Source organism: Rutidosis leptorrhynchoides, chromosome 2 (assembly GCF_046630445.1).
Source record: "Rutidosis leptorrhynchoides isolate AG116_Rl617_1_P2 chromosome 2, CSIRO_AGI_Rlap_v1, whole genome shotgun sequence".
Lineage (NCBI taxonomy): Eukaryota > Viridiplantae > Streptophyta > Magnoliopsida > Asterales > Asteraceae > Rutidosis > Rutidosis leptorrhynchoides.
The window spans coordinates 559,949,043-559,966,785 of record NC_092334.1 but is presented as its reverse complement, the minus strand read 5'-3'; the positions used below and the strand labels follow the sequence as shown (position 1 = coordinate 559,966,785).

The 17,743-nt window shown below is 36.0% G+C and overlaps 1 protein-coding gene across 1 annotated transcript; it reads left to right on the top strand.

Moving 5' to 3' along the window:
- The first annotated feature begins 9,141 nt into the window (after positions 1 to 9,141).
- LOC139893112 (glucose-6-phosphate isomerase 1, chloroplastic-like) lies at positions 9,142 to 16,789 on the top strand. Its single transcript, XM_071876251.1, has 14 exons — positions 9,142 to 9,798; positions 11,337 to 11,459; positions 11,815 to 11,913; positions 12,040 to 12,123; positions 12,852 to 12,995; positions 13,085 to 13,150; positions 13,502 to 13,570; positions 13,687 to 13,794; positions 14,910 to 14,962; positions 15,039 to 15,177; positions 15,575 to 15,731; positions 15,910 to 15,988; positions 16,135 to 16,201; positions 16,428 to 16,789. Exons 1-14 carry the CDS (start codon positions 9,247 to 9,249, stop codon positions 16,560 to 16,562), a joined length of 1,875 nt encoding a protein of 624 aa, XP_071732352.1. The 5' UTR covers positions 9,142 to 9,246; the 3' UTR covers positions 16,563 to 16,789.
- Positions 16,790 to 17,743: the final 954 nt, after the last annotated feature.

Here is a 17,743-nt window from a genome sequence, read left to right as displayed (position 1 = left end):
ACTATGAATGTGTAGCTAGAGATACGATGAACAACTTTAATTCTCGCTTCTAGGATTGATTCACAAAACTTCACCTTCAAATCTTAAGTTTAATCTAAGTGGGTTTTAGGATTTGAGAGGAAATTAAGAAAGAAAAAAGAAAAGAAATGAGAATAAAGAATAAGTGGTTGATATTAAAGGCTCCATCCAGATCTACACGTGAAAAGACCAAATTGCCCCTAAACCCTATTTAATTTTAAGTGGAATTCGGAGTCAGAACTGTAGAATTGCCGCGACGCGGCACCTTTGTCGCGGCGCGACATAAAGAAGGAAAAACCACCCTTCTTAACTCAAGTTCTGATCTGGATTTGCTTTGTTTGTCGCGGCGCGGACCTGTTTGTCGCGGCGCGACGTTAGCCTAGGTCTTGTCACTTCGACTACAATCATAAAACAAAGGTTCAAACACAAGCACAACAACTTTCACCCATCCTATGCACGTCTAAACCTCGACCTTAAGTCTCACACGACTCGACGCCAAACATGACACATTCATATACGCGTACACGCACGCATTTGAATATACCTATGTATATATACACACATATACATATATGCACTTACACCTAACTAACACTTTAGTTCATTTAATCACATGACGAGTAAGTTATAAGCGTACTATTGATTAAGTACGTACCTTTAGACGCGTACGGGAAAATGGGGTGTTACAACTCTCCCCCACTTAAATCGGAGCGCGTCCTCGCGATCCAAGCCGCATGACACGAGGGAAGATAAACCAACACAAATTCTTCGGGCTCCCAAGTAAACTCGGAACCTTTACTACGACGCCATTGGACCTTAAAGGTCCTCACCTCTTTGTTACGCAACATTTTTACCTTCACATCGAGTATAGCAATCGGCTCTTCAACGTATTCTAACTTGTTTTTTAGCTCAATTTCGTCTAAAGGCATCCATGAAGAATCATCCGCAAGACACTTTCGGAGATGGGAAACATGAAATGTATTATGGATCTCCGCAAGTTCTTCGGGTAATTCCAAACGATACGCGACTTCACCAACATGAGCTAAAACTTTAAACGGCCCAATAAACCGAGGAGCTAACTTTCCTCGTTTACGAAACCGAATAATACCTTTCCATGGCGAAACCTTGAGCATCACCATATCACCTTCTTGGAATTCGATCAAACGTCTACGCTTATCGGCGTAAGATTTTTGCCTATCTTGCGCCTTTTTCAAATGTTCCCGAATCATAACGATTTTATCATTTGTTTCCAATACCAAGTCGGAGCTCCCGACTTCCCTTTGTCCCACTTCGCCCCAACAAATCGGGGTTCGACACCTTCTACCATACAACATCTCATACGGTGGCATTCCAATACTAGAGTGAAAACTATTATTGTACGAGAATTCCACCAAAGGTAAATGTTCATCCCAACTACCACCGAAGTCAATGATACACGCACGTAACATATCCTCCAATGTTTGATTCGTACGTTCAGTTTGACCGTCCGTTTGAGGATGGTACGCCGTACTCATATTTACCCTCGTACCCATATCTTCATGAAATTTCTTCCAAAATCGAGAAGTAAAACGCGTGTCCCGATCTGAAACGATAGACTCGGGAATGCCATGTCTCGATATCACCTCTTTAATGAACATCTTCGCGAGTGCCTCCGACGAAATTGCTTCTTTAATAGGAAGAAACAACGCACTCTTCGTCAATCTATCGACAATCACCCAAATAGTGTCAAATTGGGTTCTTGCCGTTTTCGGCAACTTGGTAATAAAGTCCATGGTAATATGCTCCCACTTCCACATCGGAATTTCTAGCGGTTGCAACTTACCATACGGCTTTTGGTGTTCGGCTTTAACTTGCAAACACGTGACGCATTGCTCAACATACTTAACAACGTCGCGTTTCATGCCCGGCCACCAATAATCTTTCTTCAAATCATGGTACATCTTCGTCGCACCCGGATGTATGGAATACTTAGACTTGTGCCTCATCAAGAAGCACCTTTCGGAAATCACCCATCTTAGGTACCCACACTCTTCCTTGAAAAGACAATAAACCACGCGAACCCATTGTAATGAATTCTGATTGCCCCACAATTCGTTTCGCATGCTTGTTGTGAACGTAAGCCTCTATTTGAATCACACCAAGTTTTTCAAGAAAATTGTTAGTAATAATCATACGTAACAATCCCAATTGTAACGCCGGGTGGTGACTCTTTTGACTTAACGCATCCGCGATCACATTCGCCTTGCCCGGATGATAAAGTATCTCACAATCATAATCCTTCACCACATCCATCCATCTACGTTGACGATAATTCAAATCCCGTTGACCAAAAAGATGTTTCAAACTCTTGTGATCCGAATAAATCGTACACTTGACACCATACAAGTAATGACACCAAATTTTCAAAGCATGGACCACCGCTGCTAACTCGAGATCATGAGTCGGGTATCTCTTTTCATGTTCCTTTAATTGGCGAGAGGCGTAAGCGATGACTTTACCTCGTTGCATTAGAACACACCCGAGCCCATTCAAAGAAGCATCACAATAAACCGTCATATCATCTACACCTTCCGGCAATACTAAGACCGGAGCTTGACACAATTCTCTTTCAACAATTGAAAAGCGATTTCTTGCTCGTTCTCCCAATTGAACCTCGCACTCTTCCTTGTCAACTTAGTTAATGGAGAAGCAATCTTTGAAAAGTCTTGGATAAACCGACGATAATAATCGGCCAATCCGAGAAAACTTCGGATTTCCGTAGGCGTAGTCGGTTGTCCCCAACTCTTCACCGTCTCTATCTTCCCCGGATCTACTTGAATGCCATTCTCAAAACTTCAGATTTCCGTAGGCGTAGTCGGTTGTCCCCAACTCTTCACCGTCTCTATCTTCCCCGGATCTACTTGAATGCCATTCTCGTTCACAATATGGCCAAGGAATTGAACCTCCCTTAGCCAAAATTCACATTTTGAGAACTTAGCATACAACTTCTCCTTTCGCAACGTCTTCAACACACTACGCAAATGGTGTTCATGTTCTTTCATACTCCTCGAATAGACAAGTATGTCGTCGATGAACACAATTACCGACTTGTCCAACATAGGTTGGCACACTCGGTTCATAAGATCCATGAATGCCGCCGGTGCATTCGTAAGACCAAAAGGCATAACCACAAATTCAAAATGCCCGTAACGCGTTCGAAAGGCCGTTTTCTCAATATCTTCCTCACGGACCCGCATTTGATGATAGCCGGACCGTAGGTCAATTTTTGAAAAATACGTCGCACCTTGGAGCTGGTCAAACAAATCGTAAATCCTAGGTAATGGATAACGATTCTTGATCGTCACCTTGTTCAACTCCTGATAGTCGATACACATCCGCATACTTCCATCTTTCTTCTTCACGAACAAGACTGGAGCGCCCCAAGGCGAAGCACTCGGTCGAATAAAACCCTTCTCAAGTAACTCTTGAATTTGATTCAACAACTCTAGAATTTCCATTGGTGCTAAACGATAAGGAGTTTTAGCAATGGGAGTAGCTCCTGGAACCAACTCAATGCGGAAATCGACTTGTCTTTCCGCCGGAACACCCGGTAATTCGTCCGGAAAAACATCTTCAAATTCACTTACCACCGGAATTTCACGAATAGGTGGTGGCTCATCATGAGTATCAACAACATGAGCAAGGAAAGCCATGCCACCGGTAACAACGAGACGACGTGCCCGTGCAAAAGTGCATATCAGCACCGGTCTCCTTCGTTTATCACCATGAATAATTAACTCTCCCCCACTTGGGGTCTTCACACGAATAGATTTTTCATGGCACGCAATATCGGCTCTATTATGATCGAGCCAATCCATACCAACCACGATATCAAAATCACCCAATGTCATCGGAATGAGATCAATATTAAAGTTCTCAGAACCAAACAGAACATTACAATTCTTACACACATCAACCACTAGCACCGTCTTGCCATCCGCTATTTTGACTTCTACCGGACGACTTAACTTAGCTAACAGTTTATTAAGTTTAGGCACAAATTTTGGAGACACAAACGATAAATTTGCACCGCTATCAAATAGAATCCTTGCCAGATTAGAGTTAACCATGAAAGTACCTGAAACGACTTCATTGGATTGCTTGGCTTTGTCATTGGTCATCAAATAATTACGTCCCCTAGCCGACCCCGCCGCCTTCTCTATTCTCTTAACTTGATCATTTCGGAGTTCGGGACACTCCGACTTTCGGTGCCCTTCTTGTTGACAATTAAAACATGTGATCACATTAGTACGCGGTTTTGGGCAATCACGAGAGTAGTGACCTTTTTGCCCACAATTGTAACATGTGGTCACGTGAACACTAGGAGCACCCTTCTTCACGCTACCAACACTTTCGGATACTCCTTTACTCTTCTTGTTCGAAAAACTAGAAGCTTCAAACTTTCTTTTACTTGCCGCATAACTAACCGGACTCGGAGCTTGCGCTTCAATCCCCTTCGCCACCGCCAAAAGCTTAGCAAAAGTCTCAACATGACCGATACTAATTTTACCCTTCAAATCATCTCTAAGGGTTGCATGAAAGTCTTCCATTAGCATTTGATCATTTCCCGCATACTCGGGGCAAAAACGTGCCTTGGCGAGAAAGTTGGTTTTAAGAGTGTTTAGGTCCAAAGACCCTTGACGCATGTTCCTTAACTCGTTGCGTAATTTGGAAAGATCCGCTTGCGTACGATATTCAAGGAAAAACTCCTTCTTGAAATCCGCCCAAGATAACCCTATAAAAGCCGCATCACCCACCATGTCAATCTTGCCATCGAGCCAATCTTTAGCATGGCCCCTTAACAAACTAGTAGCAAGCCTTGTTTTCTTTTCGGGAGGGCACTCGGTCGTGCGAAAATAACCTTCAACATCGAAAATCTAAGCCGCACTCTTCATGGGGTCGGGATCCCCGTGAAAGTGAGGAGGCTTAGTCGCCAAGAAGTTCTTATAGCTAAACTCCAACTAATGTCCGATAACCCCCTTGCCCTTAACTGCGCCTGCATCTAAAATGATAAACAACGAGAGGGTAAGCTAACGCTTAGTGAATGCAATAATTATACATATACATATATAATACACCTACTTGCAAGCACTTACACAAATACCTCATACACGCTAACAATATACATAGCATACCATCGCAAGTATAACTCTAAACCCTTCAAGGTCACAAACTAGCACAAACCATCGCATATATATAACCCGAATGATATAATATACTACAAGACAACGCGTAATTAAAGTTAACCAACACACAAGGGAATGGTACTTCGAATTTCCCATCGGTGTTCATAACGACCGTTAGTGTACAACGAAATATATCACTAACCCCAAGGCGACACGGACAACGAAATATCCGTTCAAGAAATCGTTAGTGTACAACGAAATATATCACTAACTCTTGCGCAATTTGGACAATGAAATATCCATCATTAGTATACAACGACATATATCACTAACTCTTGGTGGTATAGACACGTATACAAGGCCCCATCTCCCGCCCTACAAATAGATACATTATATACGCACATGTATAATCATTCCACTCACCTCAAGACTCTTGTGGAAGCTAATCGAGCTTGCAAACCTTCAATGTAACGTACCTATTACATTATGCATTTATTAACATACAAACTAGTTGAATTAAATGCCAACCACAACCCTTGAGCATTTAATGACCCGTTTGCATTAAAAGACTCAACTACACCCAAAACCGCCCATTAATGGCCATGCCTCGTCATAAATCACTAAAAGCTAGTGATTAGGGTTTAATAACATCAACTAACATAAACTTGGTGTATTTCACACCCATTTCACCCAATTAGGTCAACTAGTGTACTTTTGACTCTTTGACTCACAAATCAAGTCAAACTTACACAATAACAACTCGTTCATCATTTCAAAAGTGCATTAATGACTAACAACATCATTTAGCACTTATATCCTCAAATCACAAGACCAAACCCTAGATAATAGCTATTTAGGGTTTCCTTTCAACAATCCAACCCAAAACCCCACCCATTTAACCCTCAAATGGGTCACACTAGTTCCATATGAACCAAACCCTAGTTTAAACTAGTTAAAACTCAAGACTTAGAGTTAGAACTTACCAAGACTATGAATGTGTAGCTAGAGATACGATGAACAACTTTAATTCTCGCTTCTAGGATTGATTCACAAAACTTCACCTTCAAATCTTAAGTTTAATCTAAGTGGGTTTTAGGATTTGAGAGGAAATTAAGAAAGAAAAAGGAAAAGAAATGAGAATAAAGAATAAGTGGTTGATATTAAAGGCTCCATCCAGATCTACACGCGAAAAGACCAAATTGCCCCTAAACCCTATTTAATTTTAAGTGGAATTCGGAGTCAGAACTGCATAATTGCCGCGGCGCGGCACCTTTGTCGCGGCGCGACATAAAGAAGGAAAAACCACCCTTCTTAACTCAAGTTCTGATTTGGATTTGCTTTGTTTGTCCCGGCGCGGACCCGTTTGTCGCGGCGCGACGTTAGCCTAGGTCTGGTCACTTCGACTACAATCATAAAACAAAGGTTCAAACACAAGCACAACAACTTTCACCCATCCTATGCACGTCTAAACCTCGACCTTAAGTCTCACACGACTCGACGCCAAATACGACACATTCATATACGCGTACACGCACGCATTTGAATATACCTATGTATATATACACACATATACATATATGCACTTACACCTAACTAACACTTTAGTTCATTTAATCACATGACGAGTAAGTTATAAGCGTACTATTGATTAAGTACGTACCTTTAGACGCGCACGGGAAAACGGGGTGTTACATATCTTCTCCTTCTCCTGCCTATTAAATCGACCAAAGTTCATTCCCTAAACGAAAAGTCAATTATCCAAACTTGTTTAGTTTCTTCATTAAACATATAACTAATTGTTGATTACAATTTATTTTAACATAATTGAAAAAAAAATTAACAGGAAAGGAACCTGCTGTTACGAAAAAAAATACATAAGAACTCCATAATCGATTTTGATTTCTGGAACGTTTTAGCCAAACATTACAACACGAAATATATTTCAAATCTATCCTAGAAACTTTCTCAGACATCAATTGAATCAGAAACATAAAAATGAACTCGAATTTAATCATTGTTCGTTCGTTTGACTTTTAGAAAATCAACTTTGACTCCAAAATTCGAACGTGATAAGAAAAAGTGGATCTTGAAACTTTCCAGATAGTTTATATGAAAGATTTTTAACATATCTGCATTAATAGATTTTTAAAATTGTTAAATTTTTTTTTGAAGAAACAAATATAATGTACACGAACAGAGCAGCTGTTGGTGTTCTTCCTATTTTCTGTTTGAATTTAATTACATAAAAACTGTTAAGTGTAATTGTGATTGATATTTGATAATGTGAAGTTGATTGGTATTTCATAACAACTAGAATGCATCGAGTTTTATAGCAAAAGAGATAGACAAGATTTATTCTATCAGGAAGAAACAATAAGAAAAAGATAAAAAAACGATATTGATTTGTACCTGTGATCTGTGATCTGTTGATGTTGATATACTTACCAATTAAGGAGACAAATTTAACAGAAGGATAGCGATTAGGAACTGAATACGCAAGTAGGCAAATTATTTGTATTATATACGTATATAAATCTGTATATATAATAATAACTGAATTCTTTTATATCTGATTATATATCCATTTATATAGCTATACTTATATAATTGTATTTATATGTATATCCGTTTATATATATCTGTTTTATTAAATTCTGTAATATTAATTTATGATATCAATCTATTAATAATTTTAATAAAAATAGGAACTAATAATAATGGAAATATAGTATTGATAATATTAATAATAATTCCATCTACATGATATTATTAATACTAAAAATAAAAGAAAAAAAAATGATAATAATAATATTATTATTAATACTAATAATAATACTAATCATAATAATATTAATAATAATAATAGTACAATGATTTATATATATATATATATATATATATATATATATATATATATATATATATATATATATATATATATATATATATATATATATATATATATTCATTTTCATATTAATAATTACTAATATAGATGTTAATATTGAAAGTAATAATAATATTACTATATCAACTATAATTTAATTTATAATTAAACTCATTATATTAGATATTAATATTACATATTATCAATTATGTAGTATATACATAATAATTTACATTAAACATTTAATATTCAACATTACAATATATATATAAAATCACACACACACACACACACACACACACACACACACATATATATATATATATATATATATATATATATATTTCAATAATAACTTACTTGTTCTATATATTATTTTACATTCTAGTTCAAATGATTAAAGTGTACTTTATTAATTTAAGATATTACATATTTACATATATACTTATATTTATATTGGTATGAATATATATATATATATATATATATATATATATATATATATATATATATATATATATATATATAGATATATTTATATATGTATATAATTTACATATTTATTTACACACAATTGTTCGTGAATCGTCAGGAGTAGTCAAAGGTCAAATGATTTCATATAAGCAGTTCAGAAATTTTGAGATTCAACATTACAGACTTTGCTTATCGTGTCAAAAATATTAAATCGTATTGAGAGTTTGGTTTAAAATTAGTCTCATTATTTTGACTATTTAGTCAAACGTCATATTTTGACTATTTATTTTGTAAAAAAAAGTTATATATAAATAAAAAAATTGTATATCTTCACAAAATAACTAGTACAGTATTAAAAACTTGAAGACAAAACATCAACAACCAACAAAAGTTACAAAACTATAAACAAAAGGGTCGATCCGTACACCACTTCAAATTTGTCATACACCACCAAATTAATTATTTAGACATTTTTACCCTTTCTTTTACACTATCAAATTTGTCATACACCACCAAATGAAGGGTATAAATGTCCAAATAATTTATTTGGTGGTGTATGGCAAATTTGAGGTGGTGTACGAATCAATTCCCATAAACAAAGTTCCAAAAAGCTCCTCTCCTCACCTTCTACATTTCAATGGCAGCTGCTTTCTCTCTCTAAAACTACGCCCTAGCTTTTATCGATTTCTTCCTTTCGTTCTCATGGCATCAATTTCTGGATTATACTCATCATCACCATCATCAAATTTAATCCCAAAATCACACTCACTATCAAAACCACAGTTTGTTGACCTTCTAAAACCCTCAAATTCCGTTACTTTTAGTAACAAACTTACCAGCAACGGATTGCTAACACATTCAGTCGCGCGTGATGTCGTATCCAAAACCTCCGCCAGTGCCGGCGATTCATCGCCGGCGCGTGTGAAAAAAGGATTGGAAACTGATCCTAAATTACTGTGGGAGAGATACACTGAATGGCTGTATCAACATAAGGAATTAGGGTTGTATTTGGATGTGAGTCGAATCGGGTTTACGGATGAGTTTTTGAAAGAAATGGAGCCTAAGTTTATGAAGGCGTTTAAGGATATGGAAGAATTGGAAAAGGGGGCAATTTCGAATCCTGATGAAGGAAGAATGGTTGGACATTATTGGCTTAGGAACCCTAAATTGTCACCTAATTCATTTTTGAGGTTGCAAATTGAGAATACACTTGAAGCTATCTGTTCGTTTGCTGATGATATTGTTGGTGGTAAGGTTAGTTTGTTTACCTAATTTACTTCGATTGTTGGAAGTTGTTTAAATTGGTAATTTAAATGTAGCTGGTTGAATTTGGAGTTGGACTGAGGGTTGACTTGGTTAGAAACTATGTTGATATTGGTATTGTTTGATTTTAATGGATAGAGAGACTTGTTAATTTGAGAAATTTATAATATTGGTAACTGATAGAAGATTATTTCATTTCAATACTTATAGAAGTTCAGACTATTTAGACTTTTTATGGTCCAACAAGCCATTTATATAGGATTTAAGCCATATGTATGTACGTATATATGTGCATACATATGAAATTTAGGTTTATTGATAAACAAGGAAGCGTCTTTTAAATGTACACGGACTAGCAACAACACTATTTTTCTAGAGAATTTATAGCGTAACAAATAGTACTATGAACAAAGTGGTTGTGATCTTCAATAACATTAAACACATGACTTTTATGGTTGAAAAAAGATTGCTCATTTTATTGGAACGTTGAGAATTTTCTTTTCTTACAATGATCTTAAATCCGGACTAGTGCCCAACTTTAAAAATCCGGACTATTTTGATATTGACATAGTTGTTAATAGGAAATGTAATGTCACATTTATCCTTACCAATTGTGGTTATCTTCTATTAGTTTATATGAAGCTACGAGTGACTTATGTTAGAACTCCAATTAATTGACTTCTATGATTTTAAAGATACTCGAACCTATTTCAACCGGTTTACTATCGAATGGGTAGATTTGGGTTGTGATTTATCCCAAATGGATCTGAAAGTGGAATGGTTCAAATGGGCTAAATTTGTCAAATTGGTCGAAGATCACCCAAAGCCTAACTATAATTCATAAAAGACAAATCGATTGAATGGATGTGTGGGTCAACCCAACTGACCTGACTTTTTTGACCCGGTCGAAATAATGACCTATTTTAGTCTGCCAATCTTACCACCTGTATTACTAGTTTACAAATTACAACCCAGGTTGTAAAGCTTTACAAATACAACTGGCTGAAGGTTACTTAGTAATCCAATCTTGTATACAAGTGTTATAAGGCTACATCTCTATGTCATGAACTCATGATGTCATAAGAAACGCAAGTTGAACAACTACCAAAGTTGTAAAAGTCGCGAGTCGTGGACGAGTCGGTTTTGACCTTGGAGGGACGAGTCGGGCGTTAACCATCGTTGACTTTTAAAAGATAAAACATAAATATTACACATAAATATATTTTAACATAAAACATAAATATTTCAAACATAGATATATGGCACAAAATCTAATTTTAAGAGATATAAGATTTTGACCTAATTTTGACTTTGACCGACTCAGACCGAATTTGTAGCATTGACCGACTTTTAATGCATTTTCCGGCGACTTGGGACGAGCTAGTCCCATAACCGACGCGTCTCAGCCGACTTTTACAATAGTGACAACTACTCTCTTTATCCGTGTTATGCATTATACATACGTCTTGTAGTGCTTCATTGACATGTTATTGCGTTCTCATGAGATGTTTGAACTTTATATTATATAGATAAAGCCCCCATCTTCACCAGAGGGACGCTTCACACAAATACTCTCTGTTGGAATTGGTGGTTCAGCTCTTGGACCACAGTTTGTTGCCGAGGCTTTAGCACCTGATAATCCTCCTCTTAAGGTAACGGGTTCATCAAACATGTAGTCGTAATATAATCAAAAATATATTTACGGGCCAATATGACTTTTTAGTTACCATGAAATATTATGTGGCATTGCAAGCGAATATTTCGACATGCCACCTAAACCAAAGGGTCTTACTAGCTAACTATTGCTGTAAAACTTTACAAATTCATCAACGGTAATAATAATTATAAAACATTCTGTAAATCAACATAACATTTTGTTGATACTGTTACTAATGAGTTGAGTTGGTTTTCTTCATATCTCAATTACAACGTGCTATTGCATGTTCATCTTTCACATTTGATCTGCCATTGTTGAAATCTTAACATCTAATGTTGACTGATTATCAGATAAGGTTCATCGATAATACAGATCCAGCAGGAATTGACCATCAAATTGCTCAACTTGGTGCAGAACTAGCATCTACACTTGTAATAGTGGTTTCAAAGGTCTAAATTGTTTTAATCCCTCTTTTATTTGGTTCCTGCTACGTTGCTACATTGTTCTACAGATCACTTTTAAGCTTTGTTCTTATTTTTATTTTCTTTTTTTCATGTTCCTGAACTTTGACTCAGAGTGGTGGCACTCCAGAAACGAGGAACGGTTTGTTGGAAGTACAGAAGGCGTTTCGTGAAGCTGGACTCAACTTTTCAAAACAGGTTTTAATTTCAGGTTCTTCTTTTAGCTTTTATTATATTTTCGTGGACCCATTCGGGATGGATGCTTCACTAAGTTTATTGAACTAATGAAATATATGTTTCATGTAACGGAGGGTAAAATAAACAATACCAACACATAAAATGACAAGGATTTATATGGGTTTTTATTTACTTTTGTTTATTTTGTTGTTTTCTGAAAAACGGATGCGCAACAAAGATTGGTGTTTGGAGTTTGGAAAGCACTTACAGTTTCAGATGACCAAAATGAAATCTATAATAGTGATCTATACTTGTTTTTTTTCTTTTCCTAAATATGTGTTGACTATTTGACTTTGACAAACTTGAGTTTTTTTAACCCGGTTCACCACAAAGTTTTTCATTACAATTTTCATCAAATATAGATATGTTTACCTAACACGTTTTCAGTTGTTTAAATGAGAATCACTACTATGTTAAGTATTTTTACACCATACAAACTGTAAATAGAATACACAAGTATTACAATAGCAGGATCTTGGATTAGTTGCATTAACAAAGGCAGATGTGTATGTGTTTCACTGTCCAAAACTATTAGACTGTCCTTTTGCTCACTACTGACAACAATCATATCAAAATTTTAGCCCTTCACGTGCTCTTATATTTGGCCTGGGGCTTCACGTTTGTTAGATCATAACTTATTTTTTTCTGCATCAAGTAGATTATTCCTTATGTGCATACATGTTTTGCAGGGTGTTGCGATTACACAAGAGAATTCACTACTAGACAACACTGCAAGGATTGAAGGGTGGTTAGCCAGATTTCCCATGTTTGATTGGGTCGGTGGCAGAACTTCTGAAATGTCCGCTGTTGGTCTACTTGCTGCAGCACTTCAGGTTCTCATATATCTAAAATTTCGGTGAAATATTTAAATTGCTAGTTTTTTAGCGTAAGACAAATATTCAGTTACCTTATTTTTATTCAGGGAATCAACATCAAAGAAATGCTTACCGGTGCATCACTTATGGATGAGGCAAACAGGACCCCTGTGGTACATTAATATCTTCTAATGATATTTACTTTTTGCTAGATATATTTATTATGGCTCTTTTTTACCATTACTATGTTAGTGTTGCAAAACTCAGAATCACTCGACGACGAGTACGAGGTTTTTGCAACTCGGGGAGTACTCGGACAAAACTCGGGATTACTCGGAAAATCAGTCAAAACTCGGTTAAAATTGGTCAAAGTGAAACTTGGTCAACATCCGAGTACTCCTTAAAAATTTTCAACCAATTACTCCCCAAGCTGGGATTTTTGCAACCTTGACTATTTAGTACCGGTACTATTTACTATGTGGATCCGTGTAAAGCATAGACTTGGTGAATGTTGTTTCTGTTAGGTCAAGAACAATCCTGCAGCATTGATGGCGTTATGCTGGTACTGGGCTTCTGATGGTGTAGGATCAAAGGTAATTACTATTTCAACAATATTAAATCTTTTTTTTTTTTTTTTTTCAGATTTACATTGACCTTTCAAGATATTTTTTTTTACAAGGTATTTGATTGTTTTTTTGGGTTTTAACAGGATATGGTGGTACTTCCATACAAGGACAGCCTTTTATTGTTCAGCAGATATTTGCAGCAGTTAGTCATGGAGTCCATTGGGAAGGAATTTGACCTTGATGGGAATAGGGTATGTCTAACTTAAATGTTATAAACACAAATAATTTTTAAGAGAAAATAAAAGTTCATGAAATAGTCAATTTCTGAAAGTTCGATTTCCCTCCAACTTGTGTAAAAGTTGGTATTCCTTAAAATCAATTTTGTGATTCTCAGAAAACGTGGCCCCCTGGTAAGAAGTCGTTTGAGCTCGTAATAAATCAAAAGTTGCTCCTGCCTACCCAATTGAGAGCCTTAAGCGCATATAAGTCATGTTATATTGTTAAATGACAAACCTTTAGTTTCCATTAAATCATCACAACACTGCCTAATGGTTGGCGTTCCAATATTCTCGCAAGATATCTCAAATTTAAACCTCCTTAGCAACATATCTTCGGGTGGCTAGAGAAAGGGTCGGAAACGGTTACAGGATAACTCGGTTAGGCCACCTACATCCGAGTAAAAATACTCGTCCTCCCGGGTAACATGGACATGGATAAACCTAATCCATTTTACCTTTAGTTTTCTTCGAAATTCATGTACTAGGGAGACCAGATAGGTCACCGTGAGTACTTGTCCGTCATGTCATGTTTTACTAGGAAGTATAAAAAGCCATGTTCTGAAGTTTGTTGTGAGGAAAAGGCAATTTAAAAATTTCTGACAATAATAGGTAATACTTCTTTAAGAAGCTTGTGACTTTGCCCGCACAAAAGTACAGGACATATAATAATCTGTGATCCGAAAATTACTCATGTTATTAAAATGTGTTGTTGCGAGAAGTTAACGAGTTGCATTTTGGATTTCAAGTATGTTTTATGGCCAAACTGTCATTCTATCTGGTTGTCCTCAAGTCTTCATTGCAAGCTGTATAAATACATTCTTTTAGTATCATGTAGTCGTCTCTCTCAAGAAAGAAGTTTGACATCGGTTTAAATTGTCAACAAAGTTACATTTAATAGTTCAAAATCGATACAGATGCTAAGCATGTGATGAAATTTGTGACATCATACTATTGAATATAAGTTAATTATATAAGAGCCTTGACATTAATAATCAAAACATAGATGGTAAAGTTTGTAACTAAGGTGTATTAAACTTTGAGCTGGAACTTGTTTTTATTTATATAAATTTCATCCTTTGATTCCATAGGTAAATCAAGGGCTTACGGTGTACGGAAATAAAGGGAGCACAGATCAGCATGCGTAAGTTCCGAGTGCATTGGTCAACCATTTATATTAGTTTAAGATAATTTAAACATAAAATTTGGTATTGCAACAGGTACATTCAGCAGCTGAGAGAGGGTGTGCATAATTTTTTTGCAACATTCATTGAAGTGCTACGTGATAGGCCCCCGGGTCATGATTGGGAGCTTGAACCGGGGGTCACTTGCGGTGACTACTTGTTTGGAATGTTACAGGTCCCTACCATAACCCGTCTCTATAATCATATCCGTGCTACATAACTCGGAATTACTCGGCGAGTTCTCTGTTTTTGCAACTCGTGGAGTAGTCGGCGAAGTACCCGGTCCAACTTGGTCAAAAATCGGCCAAAAATCGGTCAAAATTAGTCAATGTCAAACTTGTTCAACATCTCAGTACTCCCTAAAAAGTCTTGATCGACCGAGTACTCCCCGAGTAGCAATTTTTGCAACTTTGAATCATATGGATATCCATGAAATTGCAGTTTGTCTTTTTCATTGTTGATCTGGGTCTACAATATTTCACGCGATCATTGTGATTGATTTAAGACATTCGACTATTAGTCGATTAACACTGCGTAGCATCGACCTGGTACATAATTTTTTTAATTTGCAGGGAACAAGATCGGCGCTGTATGCAAACGGGAGGGAGTCAATTACAGTGACTGTGCAAGAAGTGACTCCTAGGTCTGTAGGCGCTTTAATTGCTCTTTATGAACGAGCCGTTGGTATTTATGCATCACTTGTGAACATCAACGCTTATCATCAACCTGGTACATATTCTTTTCTTTATATTATATTTTAGCTGAAATACGTCATAGGATACAGAATGTACAATGAACCCAAAAATGTTGCAACAATTGTATAACTGAAGACCCTGTTATAAAATTGACAAATACAAGTTTGACCCTAAAAGTCAAATGTTCACTAATGCGTTTTATTTGACATCAGGAGTTGAAGCCGGGAAGAAAGCGGCAGGAGAGGTGTTGGCTCTACAGAAGCGTGTTCTTTCCGTTCTCAATGAAGCCAGGTATGTTAATATCTTGTTTGTTAATGATCATTTTCTTAATCATAAGTAACTTTATTTACCGAGTCTCATTTATATAAATTTTGTTAGTATTAATATCCATTTTATATGCATGAACTGATTGATGTTGTGTATCAACGATTTTCCAGTTGTAAGGACCCAGTCGAACCGTTATCGATCGAGGAAGTAGCAGATCGCTGCCATGCTCCCGAAGATGTATGTACTTAACTTTTGTTATCAATTTAATTTAATTTTAAATAAATTGTTCTGCATTTTCATTTTGAGGATCCCATCTGTACCATTAATAAAAAAGGTGGTAAGATAGTTTGGTTTGGTGGATCGGGTAAGGGGTCAAAAACGGGTTAAAAGTTTTATGTATAGAGTGGGTCGACCCACTTAATTGTTTGTAGATAAATACATCTTATATTCGTTTTTTTGGCAGATTGAAATGATCTACAAGATAATTGCACACATGGCGGCCAATGATCGAGCTATCATTGCTGAAGGCGATTGTGGTTCACCTCGAAGTGTTAAAGTTTTCCTTGGGGAGTGTAATGTTGACGCGCTATATGATTGATTAAACATGCTCTTGGTAGCGTGTGCATAACTGCCATTGTCACATATAACTTCCTTTTTCATTTACTTGCATTCAAAGAGAAATTGTGATCATAAAAATATAGGGATGTCATTCATATCATATATTTGAGAAAAATAACACTACACTTATTTCGCTTGTTAAAATAAAGTTATTATGTCTTCTCATCTCAAGTGTTATTTAAATTAACGGAATAAGGATACAACAATTTGATCTTGGATTTTATATATTTGTTTCACATGAGCAAACTCAATTGCAGAATGAAGTTGTCACGAGTTACTACATGAAACTTGTGTATATTTTTTTTTGTTTAAAGGTTAAATTATTATAAAATGTCATCACATAAATCATATTAAGCATATTATACGAGACACTATACGGTCTTAGTTGATATTTCTATAGTTTGGTGGTGACAGGTGGTGAGTCGCTAACCAACATAATACCGAAAGACACTTTTTTTTTTTTTTTTTTATTAAACATGTATCAATTTCAATTTTGTGTTTACAAGTATAATGTAAATGTATATGTATTTAAATGTTGAAGTTATTTGTAATCTCGAGTTAAAAGTAAGTAATTTGTTTTTGTCATATACTGAAGCAAGCATTCCCATCATAATTAATGTTGATATTTAGTAATGAACTAATGATGGGTAGCCCGCTTTGCTGTGAAGGGATAAAAAGACAAAAACGACTGTATTTTTTAAAAAGGAAAAAAGACAAAACGACGCCGTTTAGGAAAAAGGCAAAGTTACCACAAAAATGAATAACTTGCACTAGTGAGAATGCCCCATTTCCCATGACTTCCATTCCAGAATATAGTAGTATTATAGTAGTACAATTAAAACAATACTAGATAAAACAATGATTGACGTCTTAATATTCTTACAAGAAGTCTATTACGGAGTATCAACACCCTTTCACGAAAATGATCTTTTAATTTATATGTAATTTCTCTTAATATAGGAATAGATAGATTAGATTTAGAGGTAGAAAAGTTGTTTGTCGGAACTTATGGTTAACATGCCTTTGTAATGTTTTTTCTAGCATCTTGCTAGAAGGGTTTTTTATATCTAAAATATGTCGCCATTTTAAAAAAAATTCTTGAAGTTCAAGCTTCACTAGGAAAAATACTTTAGGCTAGTTAGGGAAATAACTAGCAATAGT

Coding starts and splice junctions, on each gene's coding strand:
- LOC139893112 (XM_071876251.1), top strand. CDS start 9,247: ATGGCATCAATTTCTGGATTATACTCATCATCACCATCATCAAATTTA. Junction 13,571..13,686: donor CTGATGGTGTAGGATCAAAG/GTAATTACTATT, acceptor GGGTTTTAACAG/GATATGGTGGTACTTCCATA. Junction 15,989..16,134: donor TCCGTTCTCAATGAAGCCAG/GTATGTTAATAT, acceptor ACGATTTTCCAG/TTGTAAGGACCCAGTCGAAC.